This window comes from Protopterus annectens, chromosome 2.part1, assembly GCF_019279795.1.
Source record: "Protopterus annectens isolate FY-2018-M chromosome 2.part1, PAN1.0, whole genome shotgun sequence".
NCBI classification, from domain to species: domain Eukaryota; kingdom Metazoa; phylum Chordata; order Ceratodontiformes; family Protopteridae; genus Protopterus; species Protopterus annectens.
In genome coordinates, this window is record NC_056729.1 from 1,698,163,069 (window position 1) to 1,698,184,079 (window position 21,011).

Here is a 21,011-nt window from a genome sequence, read left to right on the forward strand (position 1 = left end):
AAGTAAAATTTTTTTTTTTCATTTCCTGAGGCTATATAACTGGCAGTAGAGTCTTTTGGTCAACAGAAAGGGGACAGTGGCCAACTTAGTAGAGGCGCTTAGAGTGCATGGAGTATTTCACAGAGGTGTTCAGTCACAGAGGAGGCATGTGTTTGACTGATTAAAGTTAATACACAACAAGTTTCTTCATGTTAAATGTGCTTACATTATACAATGACAAAATTCTCAGTAAACTTGTAGAAGTAGGGCCTTGTGACAGAGCTCCAGCAGTTTTTAAGGTCAAATGTAGTAACTGCAGCCTCTGAAATGAAAGCAAGAACAAAGCTCTACTAAACTATAATATTATATTGAGGCAATAAAGTTAGTACTTGTACAAAAAAGAAATGGCGGAAGGACTCCAGTAAGTCATAACAAAAGAATACAGGGGAAATGTGAGAGTAGAGGGATGGTAAAAAAATGTATGCATGTAAACTCAAAATAGTTTAGCAGGAGGTATATTGATAGAGACCCTTAGTAATGCAGTGTATATATACAGCTGTGTCGAGCAAATTATCAGGTAATGGCACTGCATGGATAAGCACAATATAAAACCATCAATTGGTAAATCTTCATGGGATTAACCAGCATATCAAAACAGTGTTTTTATATATATATATATATATATATATATATATATATATATATATATATATATACATACACACACACATACATACATACATATACATATATATCATATATATATCTATATGTGTTTATATGTGTGTGTGTATGTATATAACATCTATCTATATGGGTCTACATTGAATCGCCGAAATGACATTTCAACGAAACCCAATTGGCTGACTCCACTTCTCTGAAATGCTATTACAACAAAACCAAGGAATGCCAAAATCCTTTCCCTGTGAAAGGAACCACTTGGCCACCATGGTGAACTTTGCCCTTTTTTCAGTGTTGTGCAATCCTGGAGCTGGTATATTTAAGTAAGGGGAGGGTGTGTGGGGGTTCCCCCACTTGGTTGGTTTAACTTTGGTCCATTTAATTTCTTTTTTTTGTAGTGGCCTAGTGGTTCCTTTCACAGGGAAAGTATTTCAACAGTCTGTGGTTTTGTTGTAATAATAGTGTTTTGGAGAAGTGGAGTTTGGCAACTGGGTTTTGTTGAAATGTCATTTGGCGATTCAACGTAGACCTCTCTCTCTCTCTATATATATATATATATATATATATATATATATATATAATACACACATACACACACACACATTTTACTAGAACACCAGCAACTCACATGACATACGTGTGTTAAAGGGAAATATGGTCAGCATGTATTAAGCTTATCCGATCTGAATGTTACAAGTGTAACACACTAACAAAGTCTTTCCATTGTTTTACAGTTTTAGAACAAATAGAAATGTAATAACATATGAAACATACCTGTTCTGTTAAAGAAGATAGATTTGAGTGTAAGAGGAGACAACACTGAGGGGATATTTAGCATTCTACAGTGACCATCTCACCCCCAGGTCAAATTATAACTGAGATCAATTAGTTTATAACCAGTACAAAGCAATTAACAAAGAGATACAAAGTAAAATAGTTTTTTTGTCATTTACTGAGGCAAAATAACTTTAAAAAAGCACTCTAGGAGTAGGGTGACATCCCTGTCTTTTGTCTTTAGGGAGCTGTGGGAGTCTGCTTTCCATTCGTTATGAATGCTAATGTGGCAGTGACCTTACAGTGAATTTCATGTAGTTGTGTAAGAACACACTATTAGCGTCTAAAGTTTGAGAAAGGGCAAAGGTGCAGCACAGACTCCTCCCTTCTGCCTTTCTGTTTCAGAATGACTTTGTCATCTTCAACATACTGCAAAGTGGGATTTTGCATTTGGAACTTTTATCCTAAAGTTTTGAAGAAAGTCTGCTGTTATACAGGTAGGACATGGCCTTCTTGAGGTTTACTGGCAGAAAAGCACAGAACTTGGCGAGGACCAGTGCCTTTTTTTTAATGGAGACACTAGACTGCATCTCTCTTTATGGAGGATGTTGGTCTGCGTTCTGCCATATGTAGAACAGGGGGGAGTCTGACCCTTCAAGTGGATGTCAGCTTGTGGTTGATTCCCATATATTATGAATGCTACTGCAACAGTGACCATGCTCAAACATGTACTGTTATGGTGAGTCCTCACACAGCTACTTAACCCAGTATCTCCCATTGCACAGCATAGCCACATTTTTTCCCAAGGTAGAACATAATTTTGATCCTGTCTTTCATACCCTGATCAGCCTTCCTACTTTCTTATATTGTGAAACACAGGTCATCATCACTGCAATGAAAGATTGTTTATCATCTTGGGCTGGGTGTGTTAAACTTCGTATTTTTATGTGCTTTAAGTATACAGTTTCTGTTTTAAATAATGTGTCATTTTGAATTGCAACCAGCCAGCCAAAGACTGAACAGTCACTGCATTTAAAACTATAAACTCTTAAAAAAAAAGGTAATGTGCACATTTGCTGAAGAATTTTGTAGAGATTTTTTTTTTCATTTCTATTAATAGAAATATTTAATAAATGCATTTGTACTGGTTTATAGTCCATTGTGTCTTCATATTGTAGTACCAGTTTTCTGTATTATCAATTCTTCTAGGAAGATAAAGCATAATAATTTTCAGTGTGTTTTGCTTTTATTTTAGACTAAAGTTATGGAAAAGTATTTCTCAGGGCCTACAATTCCATTAGAAAACACCAGAGTTGTCAACCAGACTTTACAGCACTATGTGGAATCAGCAAGGGTAAGTGTAGTGCTTTAAAATTTGCATACTTAAACAGAACTTAACTTACTTAATGGAGGGTCCTGCAACAGATTATTGATGTTATGAATATCCTTGGTTACGTTTTTTGTGCACCTGATTTCTGTTAAGAGTTACATTCTTGGATGCAGCTTTTCACATCTTTATTGATATCAGCAGTTATGTGCATCTGCGTATAACAGACATAATTACCCTTTCAGTGCTTTCTGACTTTTTTGTGTTTGTTTCAGTAATTGCCTTGTCTAACATTTTAAGTTTGATGATTTTCACCCACATAATTATATCCTCAGATATTTTCAACAGACAAGTTGCAGAACTTATTCTATACTTGATGAAAAAAGAAGTAGTTGTATTGTAGTTTGACTTCCCAGCAGTGGTGTTTAGTAAGGCATTATAAAGCACTGTTGTGGCAGCCATGTTGCACCAAAGGAACGTCTTACTTTATATAGATATATATATATATATATATATATATATATATATATATATATATATATATAAAACGATGCTCAAGTGTTTGGTTTAAATGTAAGCTGAGGATCAGAGGCTCATCTGGTGATGCTGATGAAGTCTTTGGAGAAATCAAAGGCTAATTTGTCAACAGAACAGGTTGGAGGGATAGGTATATGTTGCACAGGATATTTCTGCTCTGAACAGACTCCCCATCCACGTAAAACAAAAATCATCCCTGTCCATATTCAAGTGCAACTTAGATCTATGGATAGGAAACAGAAAATTTACCCCAGGACTGCCCTCTGTACTACTGATAGACAGAGGCAGCTCCTAAATACTTTATCCCATGCACGTGTGCCCTGAAATTATCTATGGTATGATCCCAGCTGTTCTCATTGGGGTAATATATAATTATCAACCATGGGACGGGTAAGGACAATCTCTAACTGAATGAGATAGGTTGATTTGAGCATGAATAGGGAAACTGACTAGGCTTAAAATGGCCCACAAGAGCAGCTAGCCTAGTACTTAACTATGAACCTATAATTTAATCCTCACGGTAATAAGCGAAATGTTTTTTTTGTATAGACTTACTTCAAAAGACCTGAAAAACAGTGAGGAGGAAGCTAAACAAAAGTTTTTTGGAAAAGGGGTGAAGGACCCACTTTTTTCCAGGACAGCATAAATCAGCAGTTATACTTTAATGCTTCTGATTTTGTGAAGCCATTTGTATGCAGCATGTCAGTGTAAAGCCAATATGTGTTTGGGGTTAGGGCCATAGAAGCAGAAATCTTGATGGTTGCCTGGATAATGCCCTCTCATGATAAGGTTTCACCCTGTGGGGAAAATGAGAGGCCTAATGGTTGGCAGGCACTTTGGAGGGAATCATTAAAAAATAGAACCACAGTCTTGAACCAAAGCAGTCCCTGACATGATAATAGGTTAAACACGTGATTACATATTGTATTGCATGCACATAATTCTACAGGTACCTCAACATCCTTATTTATATGGCTGGTTAGGCTAAGAAGGAGCTTGGTGGGCAGGCCAGAAATTGACTTCCCTATCAAAGATTGGTAACAGAGTATAGGCAAAGAGAAAGAGACAAGGTAGTGTTAAGTGAAGGACTAGCTGTGGTAGACATTTTAGTTGAATGTAGAACAAAAGATGCTTTTTAAAAAGGATTAATTAGAGTGGCATACAGTATTGCACAGTAATTATAAGAGTCAAGCAGATGAGCTTAGAAAAGAATGGGAAGCGAGACTGGAAAAGAAATTTGCAAAGGAACAGTGGGAGGGCATATGTATGGCTCCCAAATATGCAACCTAGTCTGTAAGATGTATTTTTATTTTATTTTATTTATTTATTTTACATTTGTTAACCGGGCTAGTCTAGCTGGATATATTTCCATTTTCAGTAGAGGCCCGGGGAGAAAAGCTAACAAACAGATATAAAATGTATGAAATATTGTTACATGATAAATAAAGGATTAATAAAAACAAAATAGAGAAACATACAACAAGTAAATATTACATACAAAGGCATTAACACTTGAGAAAAGTGTTAAGAAAATTTAGGATCTTTGCTTGGAAGTGTTTACGTATATAACACGGTGGTGGTGCTGCGGTAGCGTTGTCACCTCACAGTAAGACGTTGTCCTGTTCGATTCTCAGCTAAAGCGTCTTCTGTGTGGAGACATGTGTGAATGGGCGTGCCTTCGTTGAAGGTTGTGCGTCAGGGCTGGCAACTCGGCACGTAAAAATCTACTGCCAGTCATTAGCGGACCGGTGTTCTGCTGTGGTGACCCCTAACCGGGAAAAACCGAAAGACACAACAACAACAGCAACAGCTTGGAAGTGTTTACGTAGTTATTTTTATACCCCAGATAGACTTCAAAGAATTTTTCCTCAAGTAGCTAGCAAATGGAGGTGTGATGGGGAAAAGAGGCAACCGAGAACTTACAAAGTTATGTTGTCCCATCTCGTCTTCATTCTTGCTGGTTGGAGTTCAGAACCGGGCATCGGTTCCGACTCAGCCTTTTACTAAAGCTCAAACTCTTCCACTGGCTCGAGGCTATACCCTATTACATAATGCTTAGGGAAGGTTACCCAGATCTTGTTTGCCGCTAAACTAGATCAGGTGCATCTCACTAGGCTCAGGCGAAGTGAAATTCTTTTTTCACATAATATTCTGTTATTTCATAATATTTGACATTAAAAATTGTTGTCTTTGTTATTTGAAGTGTATTTAGGTTTTAGTTTGTGCTAATTCCTTAAGTTTTCGCTTGTTGCATTCTGTTGTGGCTGCCCGTCGCTTTCGTTAGGCCTACAACCCCTGTCCCGTCTTTAAAGCTTTAATTTATCTTAACAAACCCATTTAAGTTAGAGTGTTTGTCTTTCTTTCTTTGTTTTTAGCCCATTTAATCTAGAGGGCTTCCCCTTTTTCTTCCTTTCCCTTCTAAGAGGTTTCATCATTTTACTTAGAGATGTCTCATCTGGTTAGAGGAGATCGTCGTTTTAGTTAGAGACCTCTCCTCTAGTTCCCTTCTCCCTGCGTGTCTGTTAAAAAAAAAAGCTTTTTGTATTTACCTGTCATTGTTGTGTGCTTAATAGTTCGTTTGGTAGCATTATTGTTATTATCTTTAATATAGTTTTTCCTGGACTGGTGGTGGTGTTCTGGTTGTTTTTCCACTATGTCCAAGGAAGGAAAAGAAGTGAAGCAGTCAGGCTTCAAGAAGTGTGACTCCTGCACACAAAAAGTGTCTTTAACCGACAGGCACACTAGTTGTGTCTATTTTTTAGGTTTGGTACACCTTCAAGATTCCTGCTCCATTTGCCTTGCAAGACTGTAAGAACATACTTACAGTTAGAGGACTGCTCAAAGGTCCATTTGCTGAGGCATTAGAAGGTAATCAGACCTCCTCCAAATCATCTCAGTCCCCAAAGTCTGACAAATCAACAGAAAGAGCTTCTTCTTCGGCTCTTGCGTCTGAGGCGACAAAAAAGCTATCAAAGGACACAACTTTGGACTCAAAGGCTTTTGGGCCCAAAATGACTACTCCTTCGGTTCCACCAGTTTTGTTGGAGCCGACTGTGAGCCATAGATGAAGCCGGTCTCCTCAGTTCCTCAGTCACCTCTTTTACAGCCGGTGGCTGGTAGTGTAAAATCCCTGACCCCATCCTCTCGATCCTCCATGAGCCTGTCAGATGATAACATGGAGCATGTGGTCAAGAGGTTGCTTCGGACTCTGGCTCTGACCAAGATCCTTTCGAGTCCAGCCCATAAGGAAGTGGAACTGACATCTGCTACTGCCCCTACTTCTATTCCTCCTCTGACCTGAGTAGTTTCAGAGCCTGAGTGCTTGGATGTCTTTGTGGTGGAACCATCGGGTCCGAGATTCATCCCTGGGTTTTCAGCCCTGACTTCTGCTCTGATTTCTTCGGTACCATCTTCTGTTGAGGGGTCTGGGAGCCAACACTCCCCCTTCAGGTTTGGGGAGGCGAGTCAGATCAGACATTTGTTGTATCCAATTTTACCTCTCGGAGCATCGGTGCAGGTGAACTCGGTGTCTACATCGGCCTTGGAGCCCACCTCCTTGGTATGGGGGAAGTCTTCTGGCTCTTTGGAGTTGGAGGCCCCCTCGGGCCTGGGTCGTGGTGCCTTCGAGGTGATGAGTGAGCTCACCCCTGATGGCTCCACCCTTGGATCCAGGCACTCTTCCCCCTAAAGATCCGGTGTCTGCCTCTGTTCCATCCCTCCCCCCAAGCGTAGGGAACCAATGTCTCAGGATGCCCCATTGGGTGAGTCCCTCTCTTCTGAAACTTGCCCAGAGGACCCCTCTGGAGAGGTCTGTCAGAAGAGAACTTGTAAGAGGAAACATCTAGACTCCCCTGAGGAGTCTGTCACTTCAGATACAGATTTAGAGGATTCAGAAGGGTCCCCGCGGTCACCCTTTAAGGATGTCTCCTTTTCAGACATCCTAGAAATCCTGAAGCAGAGAGGTGGCTGGAAGATCCTTATCCCTTCTGAGGATGAGTCTGTATACCTGGATGCATTTGGATCTCGACCCTCCACCTCTGTGTCTCCGCCTTATGATCAGCTTCTTGATGTAGTCAGTCTAAAGGCATGGGACACCCCAGAATCTGTGGAACCTGTTCAAAGGAGGCCCAACAAATTTATAACTGCTCTGTCTGACAAGGAATTCTTGGTCAAAGGTGTCCCAGTAGATGGTGTGGTGGTGGCGGCCGCAAAAAAGCAGTTAGCTGAGACTTCTTCTTCTGTCCATCCACCAAATAAAGAATCTCGAACGATGGACAGATATGGGAAGCGTATGTTCTTGTCAGGGGCCTTTACTCTCAGGTCACTGAACTACTTAACTCATTTCACCAGACTTCAGAGTGATCTCCTGAAGGAGCTAGGAGATAACTTCCAAGGTTCTACAGCTGCGGGGGTGTCAGACAGGGTGACCTCTCAGCTTGCTACCTTAAGTTCTGTAGTCAACTCATCTATGCGGCTCATCTGTTATGCAGCCAATGGAACGAGTAGGGCAGCAGGCACAGGAATAGCTCTGAGGAGGCATTCCTTGATGCACCTTTGGAGTGTGCTGATCCCTTCAAGTCTTCCTTCATAAATGCCCCTTTTGACGGCTTGTCCTTGTTCGGCTCAAATGTTAGAGACTCTGACCAGGTGCAAACAAGAACATAAAACTCTTGTCTGCTGTGGGAGTACATTTTTCTGTCCCTACCAGGCTTTATCCCAAAGGCCAGAAGGGCAGGAAAATGTGGTTCTATAAATCCCAAAGAGCTTCACTGGACACACATGGTGACATTTCCCCCAGGGGCAGAGGGGCAAATAACAGTGGAAGATGCCGACCTCGCAGCAGAGGGGGTCTGCAAAGTCAGGATGACATAGATAAGTTCTCTGGCAGACCATTCCAGCGCTCCTGAAAGGAGGCCCATCTGCCCACCTCTGGAGGCAGTTGGCGGCAGGGTATCACTGTGCCCAAAAGTCTGGCTGAACATCAGTCAAGACAAATGGGTACAGTCAATAATATCCAGGGGATACAACATACCCTTTTTCACCCCACCCCCACAAACAAGATCTGTCTCAGACAGTGCACCCTGTCAAAGGGATCAAGCAACCCTGGAGGTACAAAGGTTACTAAGAAAAAGAGTAATCCAAGAAGTCCCCACAGACCAAATCGGACCCGGAACTTACTCAAGGTTCTTTTTAGTTCCAAAGAAAACAGGGGACTGGAGACCCATCTTGGATCTCAGCAGGCTGAACAAGTCCATAAAAAAAGCAAAGTTCTGGATGGTGGCACTGCAGTCTATACTCTCTTTTCTGGGACAAGACAATTGGATGTGCTCAGTCTATCTTCAGGATGCGTGCTACCATATAAAAAATGGACAGGCAATCCAGGAGATATCTACACTTCCGGCTGGGAGCCAGCCATTGCCAATTCAGAGCTCTGCCCTTTGGCCTTACTACAGCCCCCAGAGTGTTTACCAAATGCATGGCAGTAGTCACGGCTCACCTGAGGCGTCCAGGATTCCGGGTCTTTCCGTACTTGGGCGACTGGCTCTTAACCGCCACCACCGAGCATCTACTAACCAAAGCAAGAGACACCACCATCCATCTATGCTCGGAACTGGGCATTACCATAAATATAGAAAAATCTGCCTTGTTGCCATCACAGCATATTACATTCATAGGAGCAGACTTAAACACAAAAGACTTGGTAGCAAAATTGCCTCACGAAAGGGCACAGACACTACACCATCAAGTGTCCATCTTGAATAAGAAAGTGCAGGCAAAGTTTGTTCTAAAAGTATTAGGCACTGTAGCGGCTGCTATAACACTTGTATCTCTGGCACGTCTCCATATGAGATCATACAGTGGGTACTCTTTGCTCAGTGGTCCATACAGGAGTTACCCATGTCCCACAAGATCTTCATCACAGAATCCTGCAAGAAGGACCTATGTTGGTGGCTTCAGTCTACACAAGTAACTCTAGGCAGGCCGTTCACTCTTCCTCAACCAGTAGCTACAGTGACCACAGAGACTTCCCAGATAGGGTAGGGGGTGTTATCTGGGAGCGACCGTCCAAGGAACTTGGCAGGAACACTAGTACCATCTACACATCAATGTCCGAGAGATGAAAGCGATGCTTCTGGCATTGCAGGCATTCCTGGACTCTCTTCCTCCAGGTAAGATTGCAATACAGACAGACAATATGTCAGTAGTGTGGTACATCAGCAAACAAGGCGGAACCAAATCCTGCCCCCTGTGTCGAGAGGCTCAAAGTGTATGGCAATGGGCAGTCTCTTTTCAGCGTTTTCTGATTGCAATACATATTCCAGAAAAATCCAGCGTGATAGAGGACAAATTAAGCAGAGCAATTCTGATGCCGTATGAGTGGTCCCTGAAACAGGAAATTGCAAGCCAAATTTTTCGCACGTGGGGCCAGCCTTGCTGCGACCTCTTTGCCACGTCCATCAACACCAAATGCAGCAACTACCTTGCCCTGATCCCCCCTTTGGGGGAGTCACCAAGGGATGCACTTGTTCATGATTTGCCCCCGGGATTTCCTTATGCCTTTCCCCCATTTCCACTAATCCCCAAAGTTCTACAGAAAGCCAAATCATAGTCAAAGGTTTATTAATTCTCATATCTTTGTACTGGCCTTGTCAGATTTGGTTCCCTTTCCTATGGTCCAGTCTCCGAGAGGAGCCATGGATTCTGGATCCGGTACCAGATCTTCTTACTCATCAGTCAGGAGTACTCCATCCCTCTATTCAAACCCTCAAACTGACAGCTTGGCTGCTCCACTTCCCATCTTAGCCAGGCTTCCAGACATATCCCCTGCAATGCGACACATTTTGGTTTCATCTTACAAGACAACAACTAGAAAACTGTATGCTAACAAATGGAAAAGGTTTTCTTGTTAGGCTTCCACAAATCACATACACCCCTTCACAGCTCCCATAAGTACAATTTTAGATTTCTTAGCAGAAATTTTCAGTGAAGATGCAGCAGCAGCTACTGTACGAGTACAATTAGCCATCATTATCTAACTACCACATAGGAGACGTGATCAAAAATAATGTCTCACAGATTGTGCAAAGCCTTCCTGACAGGTTCTTCTAAGGCCTCCAATAAGGGAACCCCCACCTCTTTAAGACCTCAATTTAGTACTGACTACTCTGATTCTCCCACCATACAAACCACCTTCCTCTTGCCAACTAAAATTTCTAACCTGGAAGACAATCTTTTTGACAGCCATTACTTCAGCTAGGAGGGTTTCAAAGCTCCAAGCTCTATCCTTACGTCCTCCCTATTTAGTTTTTCACAAAGATAGAGTTTCTCTTAGAACAAATCCTTCATTCCTTCCCAAAGTATGTTCTGAGACCAATTTGAATCAGTCCATTGACCTGCCTGTCTTCTTTCCAGACTATGGCAACAAGACAGAATATAAGCTTTACCAATTGGATGTTCACAGGCAGTTACATTTCTACTTCATAGAACAAAGGAGTTTAGAAAGTCTGACCAGCTATTCGTCTCCTTCTCAGATAACAAAAAAGGCGCACCAGCTTCAAAAGTTACTTTGTCGAAATGGCTTACTGACACTATTTCCTATGCATATAATTCTTAGCATAAGCAAATTGACAGGAAAAATTAGAGGCCACTCAACAACAGCTATGTCAACTTTGACCACTTTTCAGGCCAGACTACCTATGGACTCAATCTGTGCTGCAGCCACATGGGTCAATCCTCATACCTTCATCACTCATTACAAAGTAGATCTGACCTCCCAGAACAGGGCTTCCTTTGGTTCCACTGTTCTGATGAGCTTATTCCCTTGAGCCACCCAAGAAAGAAGGTGCTGGGGACGCTGTCCCAACCAGCAAGAATAAAGGTGGGATGGGACAACATAACATTAAGAAGTTATGTACTCACCATAACGTTCCATGATGATCTTCGTGTTTCACTGTTGCAGTCATCACATTTGGATTATCTGCCTGCAGGTAGCCCTCAGTCGGTCTGAATGCCAGAGTCTTGGGATTTCTCTGTCGGATGCTGTCACTTCTTCCATGATGTCAGGTCGTCAGGGGTATAAAACATGCAGCCGATGCTATTACATCAGCTTTTCTTGCCGTGCAGTGTCCGAAGCAGAAGCGGTTTGCAAGTGCCGGTCGGCCGCCTCCTGAAATTTTAATTTTTCGTGTTTCAGACCTGAAGTTTTCTAAAAGATAAGTACCCTGTTGGGGCACCTTTTTTCTTGCTCTAACCGATGTCAGAAAAAGTTAATCATTTTCTTGCCTGTCGAAAGCAAACACTTCAGAGAGATTTTCATTCTTACTGCATCACCTGTTTAGACCCAGACCACGACGTTCCTCACTGTCGGTTTTGTGCCTTATTCAACATCCGAGCTATTTGCCGTCGAGCTATTTTTGTTGCTAAATTCTTTTGCTCTCATTCTCCGTATTTTGAAATGGCTTCGATAAGCCATCCAACTATCGATCTTCCAAAAAAACGTAAGGATAAAGACAGAGACAGATCGCCTAGGTCCAAAACTCCCGACAAGACTTCCGTTAAGCTAGTCGCCAGTCCGCCGATACTCAGTGAGGTGCTTTTGCAGCCCGATACCCACTTCTACAGATTTGCAGGCCTCTACTGAGACCCATTCAGAGTCCGGTATGCCACGAAATGCTTCTTCGACTATGGAACCTGCGGATGTCTCCACCTTGGATGGGTCCTGAGCCACTGTGCAGGCACAGGCTTCTAAGGGTCTATTCAGGCCTTCCGATTTTCATATTAAAGTAACGACTTCGTTTCAAGCCAAAAATACCAAATTTCTCAGGCCCAGAGTTCGCACTACGCCTAGGAAACCGATGACCAAAGTGCATTCTCAGGCCCACATGCCTCAGAAACAAATGTTTAGAATGGCTGAAGATCTTAGGTTCATAGGTAGGTACTAGGCTATTGGCCCTAGGGCCTATATAAGCCTAGCCAAAGGTACCCTGGCTTTCGTCACCCAAGAAAATTATTTTCCTGTGCCACTGTCGAGCAGAGCCACAGAAGTGATCCCCGGGGTGAATATAGATTCATAGGTAGGTACTAGGCTATTGGCCCTAGGGCCTATATAAGCCTAGCCAAAGGTACCCTGGCTTTCGCCAAAAACACCTCTGTCAGTCTAGAACCCCGGACCTTTGACACACTAGACTGCATGAAGTACCACTAAGCCACAGTAGATATTCATAGAATAGTACTAGGCTAATTGCCCTTGCAAGCCATTTTAAGCCTAGCCAATTATCCCTTGTGAGACTCAAACCCTGCACCTTGTGTTTGTAAGGCAAACACCTTAACGGTTAGGGCACCCTCCCAACTCTATTATAACTTTAATTAGGGGAAGCCAGCCTTCCCCCTCAAAAAGACTAAGAACTGATTTTCCTTCTGATTCTTCAGATCATGAGTCTGTTGACTCTGATCCTTCTGATTAGCAGGACATACCCTTATCTACCTACGAGGATTCTGATGCAGAGGATTCCATTCCCTCTGCTTCCCCACCAGAAGATTTTTCTTTTGGTGAAACCCTGCATACCCTTAGAGAGCATTTCCGCTGGGAGTGCCAGGACTACCCACAGTCCAAAAAGAGACTCAAGGAATTTTTAAACTTGCCTCAGCACAGGCCTCTAGCTTTCCCTCCTGTTCTGGAAATTGTAGATGTCTTCTTGGAATCCAGCATTACCCCTGATACTTTGCCTCCAGCTCCCAGGAAACCGGACCGGTATTAGAGTACCTGACTCCCACAAATTCCTCTTTAAGAATCCTACTGCGGATCCAAAGACCATTTCCCAGGGACCTAAAGGCATCAAGGCTACAACAGCCAAAAACCCTACCCCTTCGGACAGGGACTCTAGGGCTTTAGACAGATGGGGTAAGAAGGTATACACCTCTGCTACTCTTGCTATCAGGGCTTTAAATTGTCAGTTTCATAAGTGAAAGTATCAGCAGCATATTATGGAGCTAATTAAACAGAAAATTATGTTGATTCCTGATAGAACATAACGATCTACATGAGTTAATGCATTCTGCTAACCAAGTTGGAAAACATACTTTGCAATGTGGTTTTGATGCCTTAGTAGCATCTTGCAGTGCTGCTGTCACTGGGTCTGTTCTTAGAAGGCATGCTTGGCTTAAGAAACAAATCTAGCCTGACCATGTCAAAGCAAAATTACTAGATGCACCATTAAACCAAGAACACCTGTTTGGCAGTAAAGCAGAAGTCCTCAAAAAGATGGAGGAAAAAGCTAAATCTGTGCAAACTGTTACAGATTTCCAACAGGTACAGCCACCTAGATTCAGTAGGCATTGGCCATCTAAAAACGGGTCCTTTCCAGTCCCTCCCAGACCTTCAGTCCAAGCCCAGGGGCAGCAGACCACCAAGATTACAGTCACAGGGTATGCACAGATCTAAGCAATGGAGTGCTCCCACTTCTAAAACAGGAAGTAGTAAGCCATCATCCTATGGTAAAATCTTGCAATGACTTATCCTTAACTCTTCCAAGCCTTCCCCAAGTACTTGCACCCTTAGGAGGAAAACTCACCCTGCATGCAAAAAACTGGGAGTACATCACCCAGGTCAGATGGGTCTTGAACATTGTATCCCAGGGATATAGATTCTACTTCCACTCACTGCCAACCCCAAGCGGATACCCAGACCTCCCCCCAAACCAATGGGCAGAGGCCCAAAAGCAAGTACTTTCTCTTCTCAGTATCAAGGCTATTCAACCTGTCCCAGCAGAGCAAAGGAGACAAAGTTTTTACTCCAGACTGTTTCTGGTACCCAGAAAAGAAAGCTCTTGGCACCCTATCCTGGATCTGTCTATTCCCAACACCTTCCTGGTTGTTCCAAGGTTCAAAATGCTTACTCTCCAACAGTTGCTTCCTGTGCTAGCCAGGGACTCCTGGCTAACCATCTTGGACTTAAAAGAAGCTTATCTGTGCATCCCCATAAGGGAATCTTGCAGGAAATATCTGTGTTTCAGGGCAGGCTGTATGCACTATCAGTTCTCTGCACTTCCCTTTGGCTTATCTACTGCGCCCAGGGTTTTCACAAAATGCCTAGCTTCAGCCATTGCATATTGCAGGCAGAGAAATATTCAAATTTACCCATACTTGGACGATTGCCTGATTCAGGTGGACAGTCAGGAATTGCTACTCCAGCACCTGACATTTGTAAAGAGACTTTTAACTTCATTGGGGTACACAATCAACGAAAAGAAATCACATCAGTTACCCAGCCAACAGATTGTATTCCTGGGAGTAAGCTTGAACACAACTTCCCAGATGGCATTCCTCATTCCAGAAAAAACAAATTTGTTTGACAAACTACTTCAATCTACTGGCTACCAAAACCCAGCTATCTGCAAGAAAAATACTGCAAGCCCTAGGTTTCATGGCCTCTTGCATTCTACTAATTCCATATGCAAGACTGCATATGAGGAAACTTCAGTGGTACTTAAAATGTCTTTGTTGTCAGCATTCTCAGGACCTGGAAACAATGATTCCTATCATTCCTTGCCTAAGGGCAGAGTTCCTTTGGTGGGCAGAGGCCTGCTACCACAACAATGGACTTCCTTTCACTCAACCTGTTGCCACCCAAACCCTAACAACAAATGCATCAGACTATGCCTGGGGGCCTCACATGGCAGGACAATGCATTCAAGGCAAATGGAGTCCAAAGCAAATGCACCTGCATATCAATCAAAAAGAAATGTTAGCTGTACAGAATGCTCTGACAGCCTTCAGATGCCTTATTCTTCCCGGGCAGCTATTGATAAAGACAGACAACACCACGGTTGTGTGGTACATAAACAAGCAGGGGGAACCCACTTCTTCAAGTTGGGAGGGTGGCCTAATGGTTAAGGTGTTTGCCTTACAAACACAAGGTGCAGGGTTTGAGTCTCACAAGGGATAATTGGCTAGGCTTACAATGACTCGCAAGAGCAGCTAGCCTAGTACTAACCTATGAACCTCACTCTGTAGGTTAGCCATGGCTCTGTGGAACACAGCCTCGAGCAATCAAGTGCACCTGCAAGCTCAATTCCTCCCAGGCAAACTAAATTCACTGGCAGATGACTTAAGCAGAAATCTAATCGACCCACACGAGTGGAAACTGGAACCCAAATCATTCAAGCTTCTGATCCACAGGTGGGGGGCACCAGAGGTGGACCTCTTTGCTTCCCCTCAAAACTACCAATTGAGCAAGTAGTGCACCAGAACTCCCCACAGCCAAGCATGGAAAGTGGATGCCCTGTTTTTTACATGGGAAATCCTCTCAATCTATGCCTTTCCCCCTCTGTCCCTCCTCTCGAAGTTTCTACTAAAGATCAAATAGGACAAGCCAAGGACAGTCCTGATTGCAACAGACTGGCCACGCCAGCACTGGTACCCACTTTTGCGCAGTCTGACAGTACTGCCACCATGGCACCTGCATCAGATCCCCTCCCTGCTGTCCCAGCAGGAGGGCCAGATTTTGCATCCTCAGCTACAAACCCTGAACCTGCAAGCCTGGCTCATCCCCTGAACTCATCACCAGCAACCCTTCGTAAACAGGTGCTGGATGTCATCCTTGAGGCAAGGATGCCTAGTACTAGAAAATCCTATTCAGAAAAGTGGAAAAGATACTGTTCTTTGAGCCATTTTCAAGGAATGGACACAACAGTGCCCAGCTTACCTCATATAGTAGATTACTTAACAGAAATAAATGCTCCACAAAGGCCTATCCTTCTCTTCAGTTAAGATTCATGCCTTCTGAGAGAAGCCAAAAATTTAAGACCCCCCCCTAGTAAAGCTCTCACTCAAGCCTGGGACCATAACATTGTATTGGAAAAAGCTGCCTCGGCAGAGTTAAAATTCCTCTCCTGGAAAACTGCTTTACTTCTAGCCATCACTTCAGCAAGAAGAGTGTCTGAATTGCAGGCCCTTATGGCAGTGGAACACTTCATTATCTTCCATGCGGACAGGGTTTCCCTCAGGACTAACCAATCATTTATGCCCAAGGTGGTGTCTACTGTGGCTTTAAACCAGTCCATTCATTTGCCAACCTTTTTCCCTAATCCTTAGAATAAAGGGGAAAGGATCCTGCACTCCCTGGATGTGCACAGGCAGCTTAGGCTGTATCTGGACAGGACTAAACATTTCAGAAAATCAGACGAGCTACTAGTCAGCTTTGTTACAGGGGCAGGGGGCAAGGCCATTTCAAAGCAAACCATTTCTAAATGGATAGCACACTGCATCCATTTCTGCTACAAACACCATGGGAAACCTACCCCACAGGGAATTGGAACACATTCCACTAGGGCTACATCAACCTCTACAGCATTTCTCAGGGGAGTCCCTACCAGGGACATCCTGGAAGCTGCAACCTGGAGCTCAGTACATACCTTCACCAAGCATTATCACTTACCTATCTTTTCTATATCGAGAGATGGATTTGCCACAGCAGTGTTACAGGGCATGCTTGCCAGCCCTAATGCTGCTTGACTGACTCCACCCATCCTCAGCTTTGGGAATCAACCCAAATGTGATGACTGCAACAGTGAAACATGAAGGACATAGTACAGTTGTGTACACTTACCGTAAATGTAGATGTTCGAGTGTATTCACTGTTGCAGTCCTGGTTACCCTCCCTCCAACCCCCTGACTTTTCTATACGTCTACCTATTCTTTTTTATTTGGCCATATTAAATAACATTGGTATTTACTTTCTACTGAGGGTATTCCACACCATGTAATTACTTCCTATTTTGGAGGCTCCTGACATCTGGGGCAAGAAAAACTGATGTAATGGCGTCGGCTGTATATTTTATACCCCTAACGACCTGACGTCATGGAAGAAGCGACAGCATCTGATGCAGAAATCCCAAGACTGTGGTATTCAGTTAACCCAAATGTGATGACTGCAACAGTGAATATACTCTTAACATCTACATTTATGGTAAGTGTATACAACTGTACTTTTGTTGTCCATAATCTTGTCTTCATTCTTGTGTCCCACCCTCCTTCCCCCAAACTTTGCTCCTGGAGGATCGAGAGGAATTTTTTATTGGTTGTAAAATGTTCTCTGCTTCCCTTCTTGCCTCATGAAACATAGGCTAAGAATGATTAGCATTGCCTTTTGATATATGAATTTCTAATATGCTAGTAATCTGCAAACAAGATCTGGGTAACCTTCCCTAGGTATTATGGGATAGGGTATTGCCTCGAGCCAGTAGAAACTCTCGAGCTTTAGTAAAAGGCCAAGTCGGAAACCGAGCATGGTTCCAAAACCCAACCAGCAAGAATGAAGGCGAGATTATGGACAACAAACATGGACCATTATGGTGAGTACATAACTTCATGTTTTGGGAGTATAATGAGCTAGCAGATTTTAAAAATTCCCTACTGAGTACTCTGTCAGAAATAGTGGGCGAGCAAATGGCTGTAACTAAGGATCAGAATTGCCTAGACATAGTGAGGCCTTTTTAAGTTTTATTCTGTTAGCTGTCAAAAAAAGCAATTACTGTACTATGAAATGGAAATCGAAGTGTAAACTAACTGTGTTTGAAGTGTTGAATATTATAGACAAGATAAACTGGAAGAAGGATCTGTAGAAAAGGGAAGAAGCAAATTATATAGAAATTAATGGAAATTGTGGGAACAATACATAACAATGCTCAGGAAGAGGAGGAGTGAGTTGTAAGGGAAGGCAGGAATTCAGCAGTTTATGTAATGTTGAACTGATGGTAGTTACAAAGAAGGAAAGGGATACGTATGTAAATAGAAAAAATGTTAATATGTTTTTTTTTTTTTTGTTTTCTGTTAATGCATGTTTGTTTTAAGAGGTAATTTAATAAAGGTGTTTAAAACAATGAGTAGTTTAAATGCAATTAAACAGAATAGTTTTACTCTTATGATACTTAGCCTGGTATTCAGAAAGGCTTAGCGTGATGTGACAGCTGTATCTAGGAAGGTTTCCACACTGTGTTAAGCCTTTCAGATTCCTAGGCCACACTACCACTGTTGTTTTCCCTTATGAGGCCTCAGTGCAGAGAGCAATCTCACGAGACAAGACACGTGCTAATATAGCAGTTCAGGGGAGTGACTGATGCTAATTAGACGTGTTCTCCTTGGAAATGTCTCCGGCTCCCAAATTGTTTAGCCAAATGATTTAAACAACTCATCGGCTTAGTAAAATTTTACTCTTGGAGGAAAAAGTGACCACTGTAGTGTCATGGCAGTCACCCATTCACTGCTTTGGGAGGATTAGTGGTACAGGTAAAATTCATTGAATATGTTGGGATAGTATTTGTGTGTGTGTGTATGTGTTTCTGTAGAGGCATGAGTGAAGCTGCGTGAATGTGTGTACATGTGCATTGCATTTTGTGTTTGTGTATAGGTGAGTCTGATCTAGTAAAGGGGGTCTTGTTTGTTGATGAGTGGATGAGGATGTATGTGTGGGAATGTACAAGTGTGAGCATGTGTCACTGAGTTATATTGCTAACACAGTGCATGGAGCACTTAGACTGACAAAGTCAGGTTTTAAAGCACTAATGTTTGATTCAGACATATGGTAATGAGCTGGTAATGAGTTATTTCTCATTGCCGCTTATACCTGTCTCTGAATCACATTTTCTTGTCTTCTTGCTAATTGAATGTCCTGCATTGGCCAGTTAGCACAACTAGTAACAACTTTAATGAATCCCAGGGCTAATATTTATCACTTTAAAGACCCACATAATATTCAAAGTTTTGTTCAGTCCAGGTAGGTAATTAGCATTTAGTTGAATCTGCCAAAACAGTTCTGTTTTCAGCAAAGAACTTCTGCGTTGACTTAACTGGTCCCTTTTTACCTAACATTTTAAAAAGTGATAAAAAAGTGACCAGTTTGGCCACCATGCAAGGAATTTGAAGCAGTGCCTTTGAGTTTTTGTTAGGCCTGTAGGTTCATTAGCAACAGTATGTACAGTGGATATAAAATGTGTACACACCCCTGTTAAAATGCCAGTTTTTTGTGATATAAAATAATGAGACCACAGTAAATAATTTCAAACCTTTTCCCACCTTTAATGTGACCTGTAATCTGTACAATTCAATTAAAAAACAAATCTGTTGGGGGGGGGGGGGTATAAAAAATGTACAGTAAGCTGGTTGCATAAGTGTGCACACCCTTAAACTAATACTTTGTTTAAGCACCTTTTGATTTAATTAACGCATTCAGTCTTCTTAGGGTAGGAGTTTATCAGCGTGGCACATCTTGACTTGGCAATATTTGCCCACTCTTCCTTGCAAAAGCACTCCAAATCTGTCAAGTTGCAAGGGCATCTCATGTGCACAGCCCTCTTCAGGTCACCCCACAGAATTTCTGTTGGATTTGGGTCTGGGCCATTCCAAAACTTTAATTTTCTTTTGGTGAAGCCATTCTTTTGCTGATTTGGATGTATGCTTGGGGTCGTTGTCGTGTTGAAAGGTGAAATTCCTCTTCATCTTCAGCTTTCTAGCAGATGCCTGAAGGTTTTGGGCCAAAAGTGACTGGTATTTGGAACTGTTCATAATTCCCTCCACCTTGACAAAAGCCTCATTTCCATCTGAAGAAAAGCAACCCCAAAGCATGATACTGCCACCACCATGCTTCACTGTGGGGAGGTGGTCTTTTGGTGATTATAAGTGTTGTTTTTGCACCAAAGATACCTTTTGGAATTGTGGCCAGAAAGTTCAACCTTCATCTCATCAGACCATAACGCATTTTCCCACATGCTTTTGGGAGATTTGATGTATTGTTTTTCAAATTTTAGCCGGGCATAGATGTTTTTCTGTGCAAGAAAAGGCTTCTGTCTTGCAAACCTATCCCATAGGCAAGACATATGGAGAGTACGGGAGATTGTTGTCACATATAGTACACAACCAGTACTTGCCAGAAATTCTTGCAGCTCCTTCAGTGTTGCTGTAGGTCTCTTGGCAGCCTCCCTGACCAGTTTTCATCTTTTCTTTTCATCAATTTTGGAGGGACGTCCAGTTCTTTGCAACGTCACTATTGTCTCGTATATTCTCCACTTTTTGATGACTGTCTTCACTGTGTTCCATGGTATATCCAATGCTGTGAAATTTTTTTTGTACCCTTCTCCTGACTGATATCTTTCAACAATGAGATCCCTTTGATTCTCTATAAGCTGGCTGCGAACCATGGCTTTTGCTGTAGCAGGCAACTGAGTAAATGTCAGGAAAATCCTACTAGGACAGCTGAACTTTATTTGGGGTTAATCAGAGTTTAATTGATGGCAGGTGTGCGCCCAAGAAGACTGAATGTTGTAATTAAGTCAAAAGGTGCTTCAACAAAGTATTCGTTTAAGGGTGTGCGCACTTATGTAACCAGCTTATTGTGCATTTTTTTATTTTTTTTATATTTTTTCCCCAACAGATTTGTTTTTCAATTGAATTGTACAGGTTATAGGTCACATTAAAGGTGGGAAACGTTTCGAAATAATGTATTGTGGTCTCTTTTTTTATATCACAAAAACCTGGCATTTTTAACAGGAGTGTGTACACTTTTTATAGCCACTGTAGATTCTTTTATGAGGCATGGAAAGATTGTTTTGTCAAAATGGTTATTTTAGTTGCAACTTAGAAGGAGTTGTTTACTTAACATTTTTTTTGTTTTTTGTGATTCCTGTAATATTGGGAAACTAAATGTTGGTTCATTCTATGG

At 42.3% G+C, this 21,011-nt stretch overlaps 1 protein-coding gene across 2 annotated transcripts in view; it reads left to right on the forward strand.

Annotated features, from left to right (window-relative positions):
- Window positions 1-21,011, forward strand: part of UBE4B (ubiquitination factor E4B) — a 2,592,778-nt gene that overhangs the window by 1,254,100 nt on the left and 1,317,667 nt on the right. For both annotated transcript variants that reach the window (XM_044063145.1, XM_044063144.1), the window contains one exon: window positions 2,690-2,788. In XM_044063145.1, the coding sequence (XP_043919080.1) occupies window positions 2,690-2,788 (99 nt within the window). The remainder of the gene's footprint in view (window positions 1-2,689; window positions 2,789-21,011) is intronic.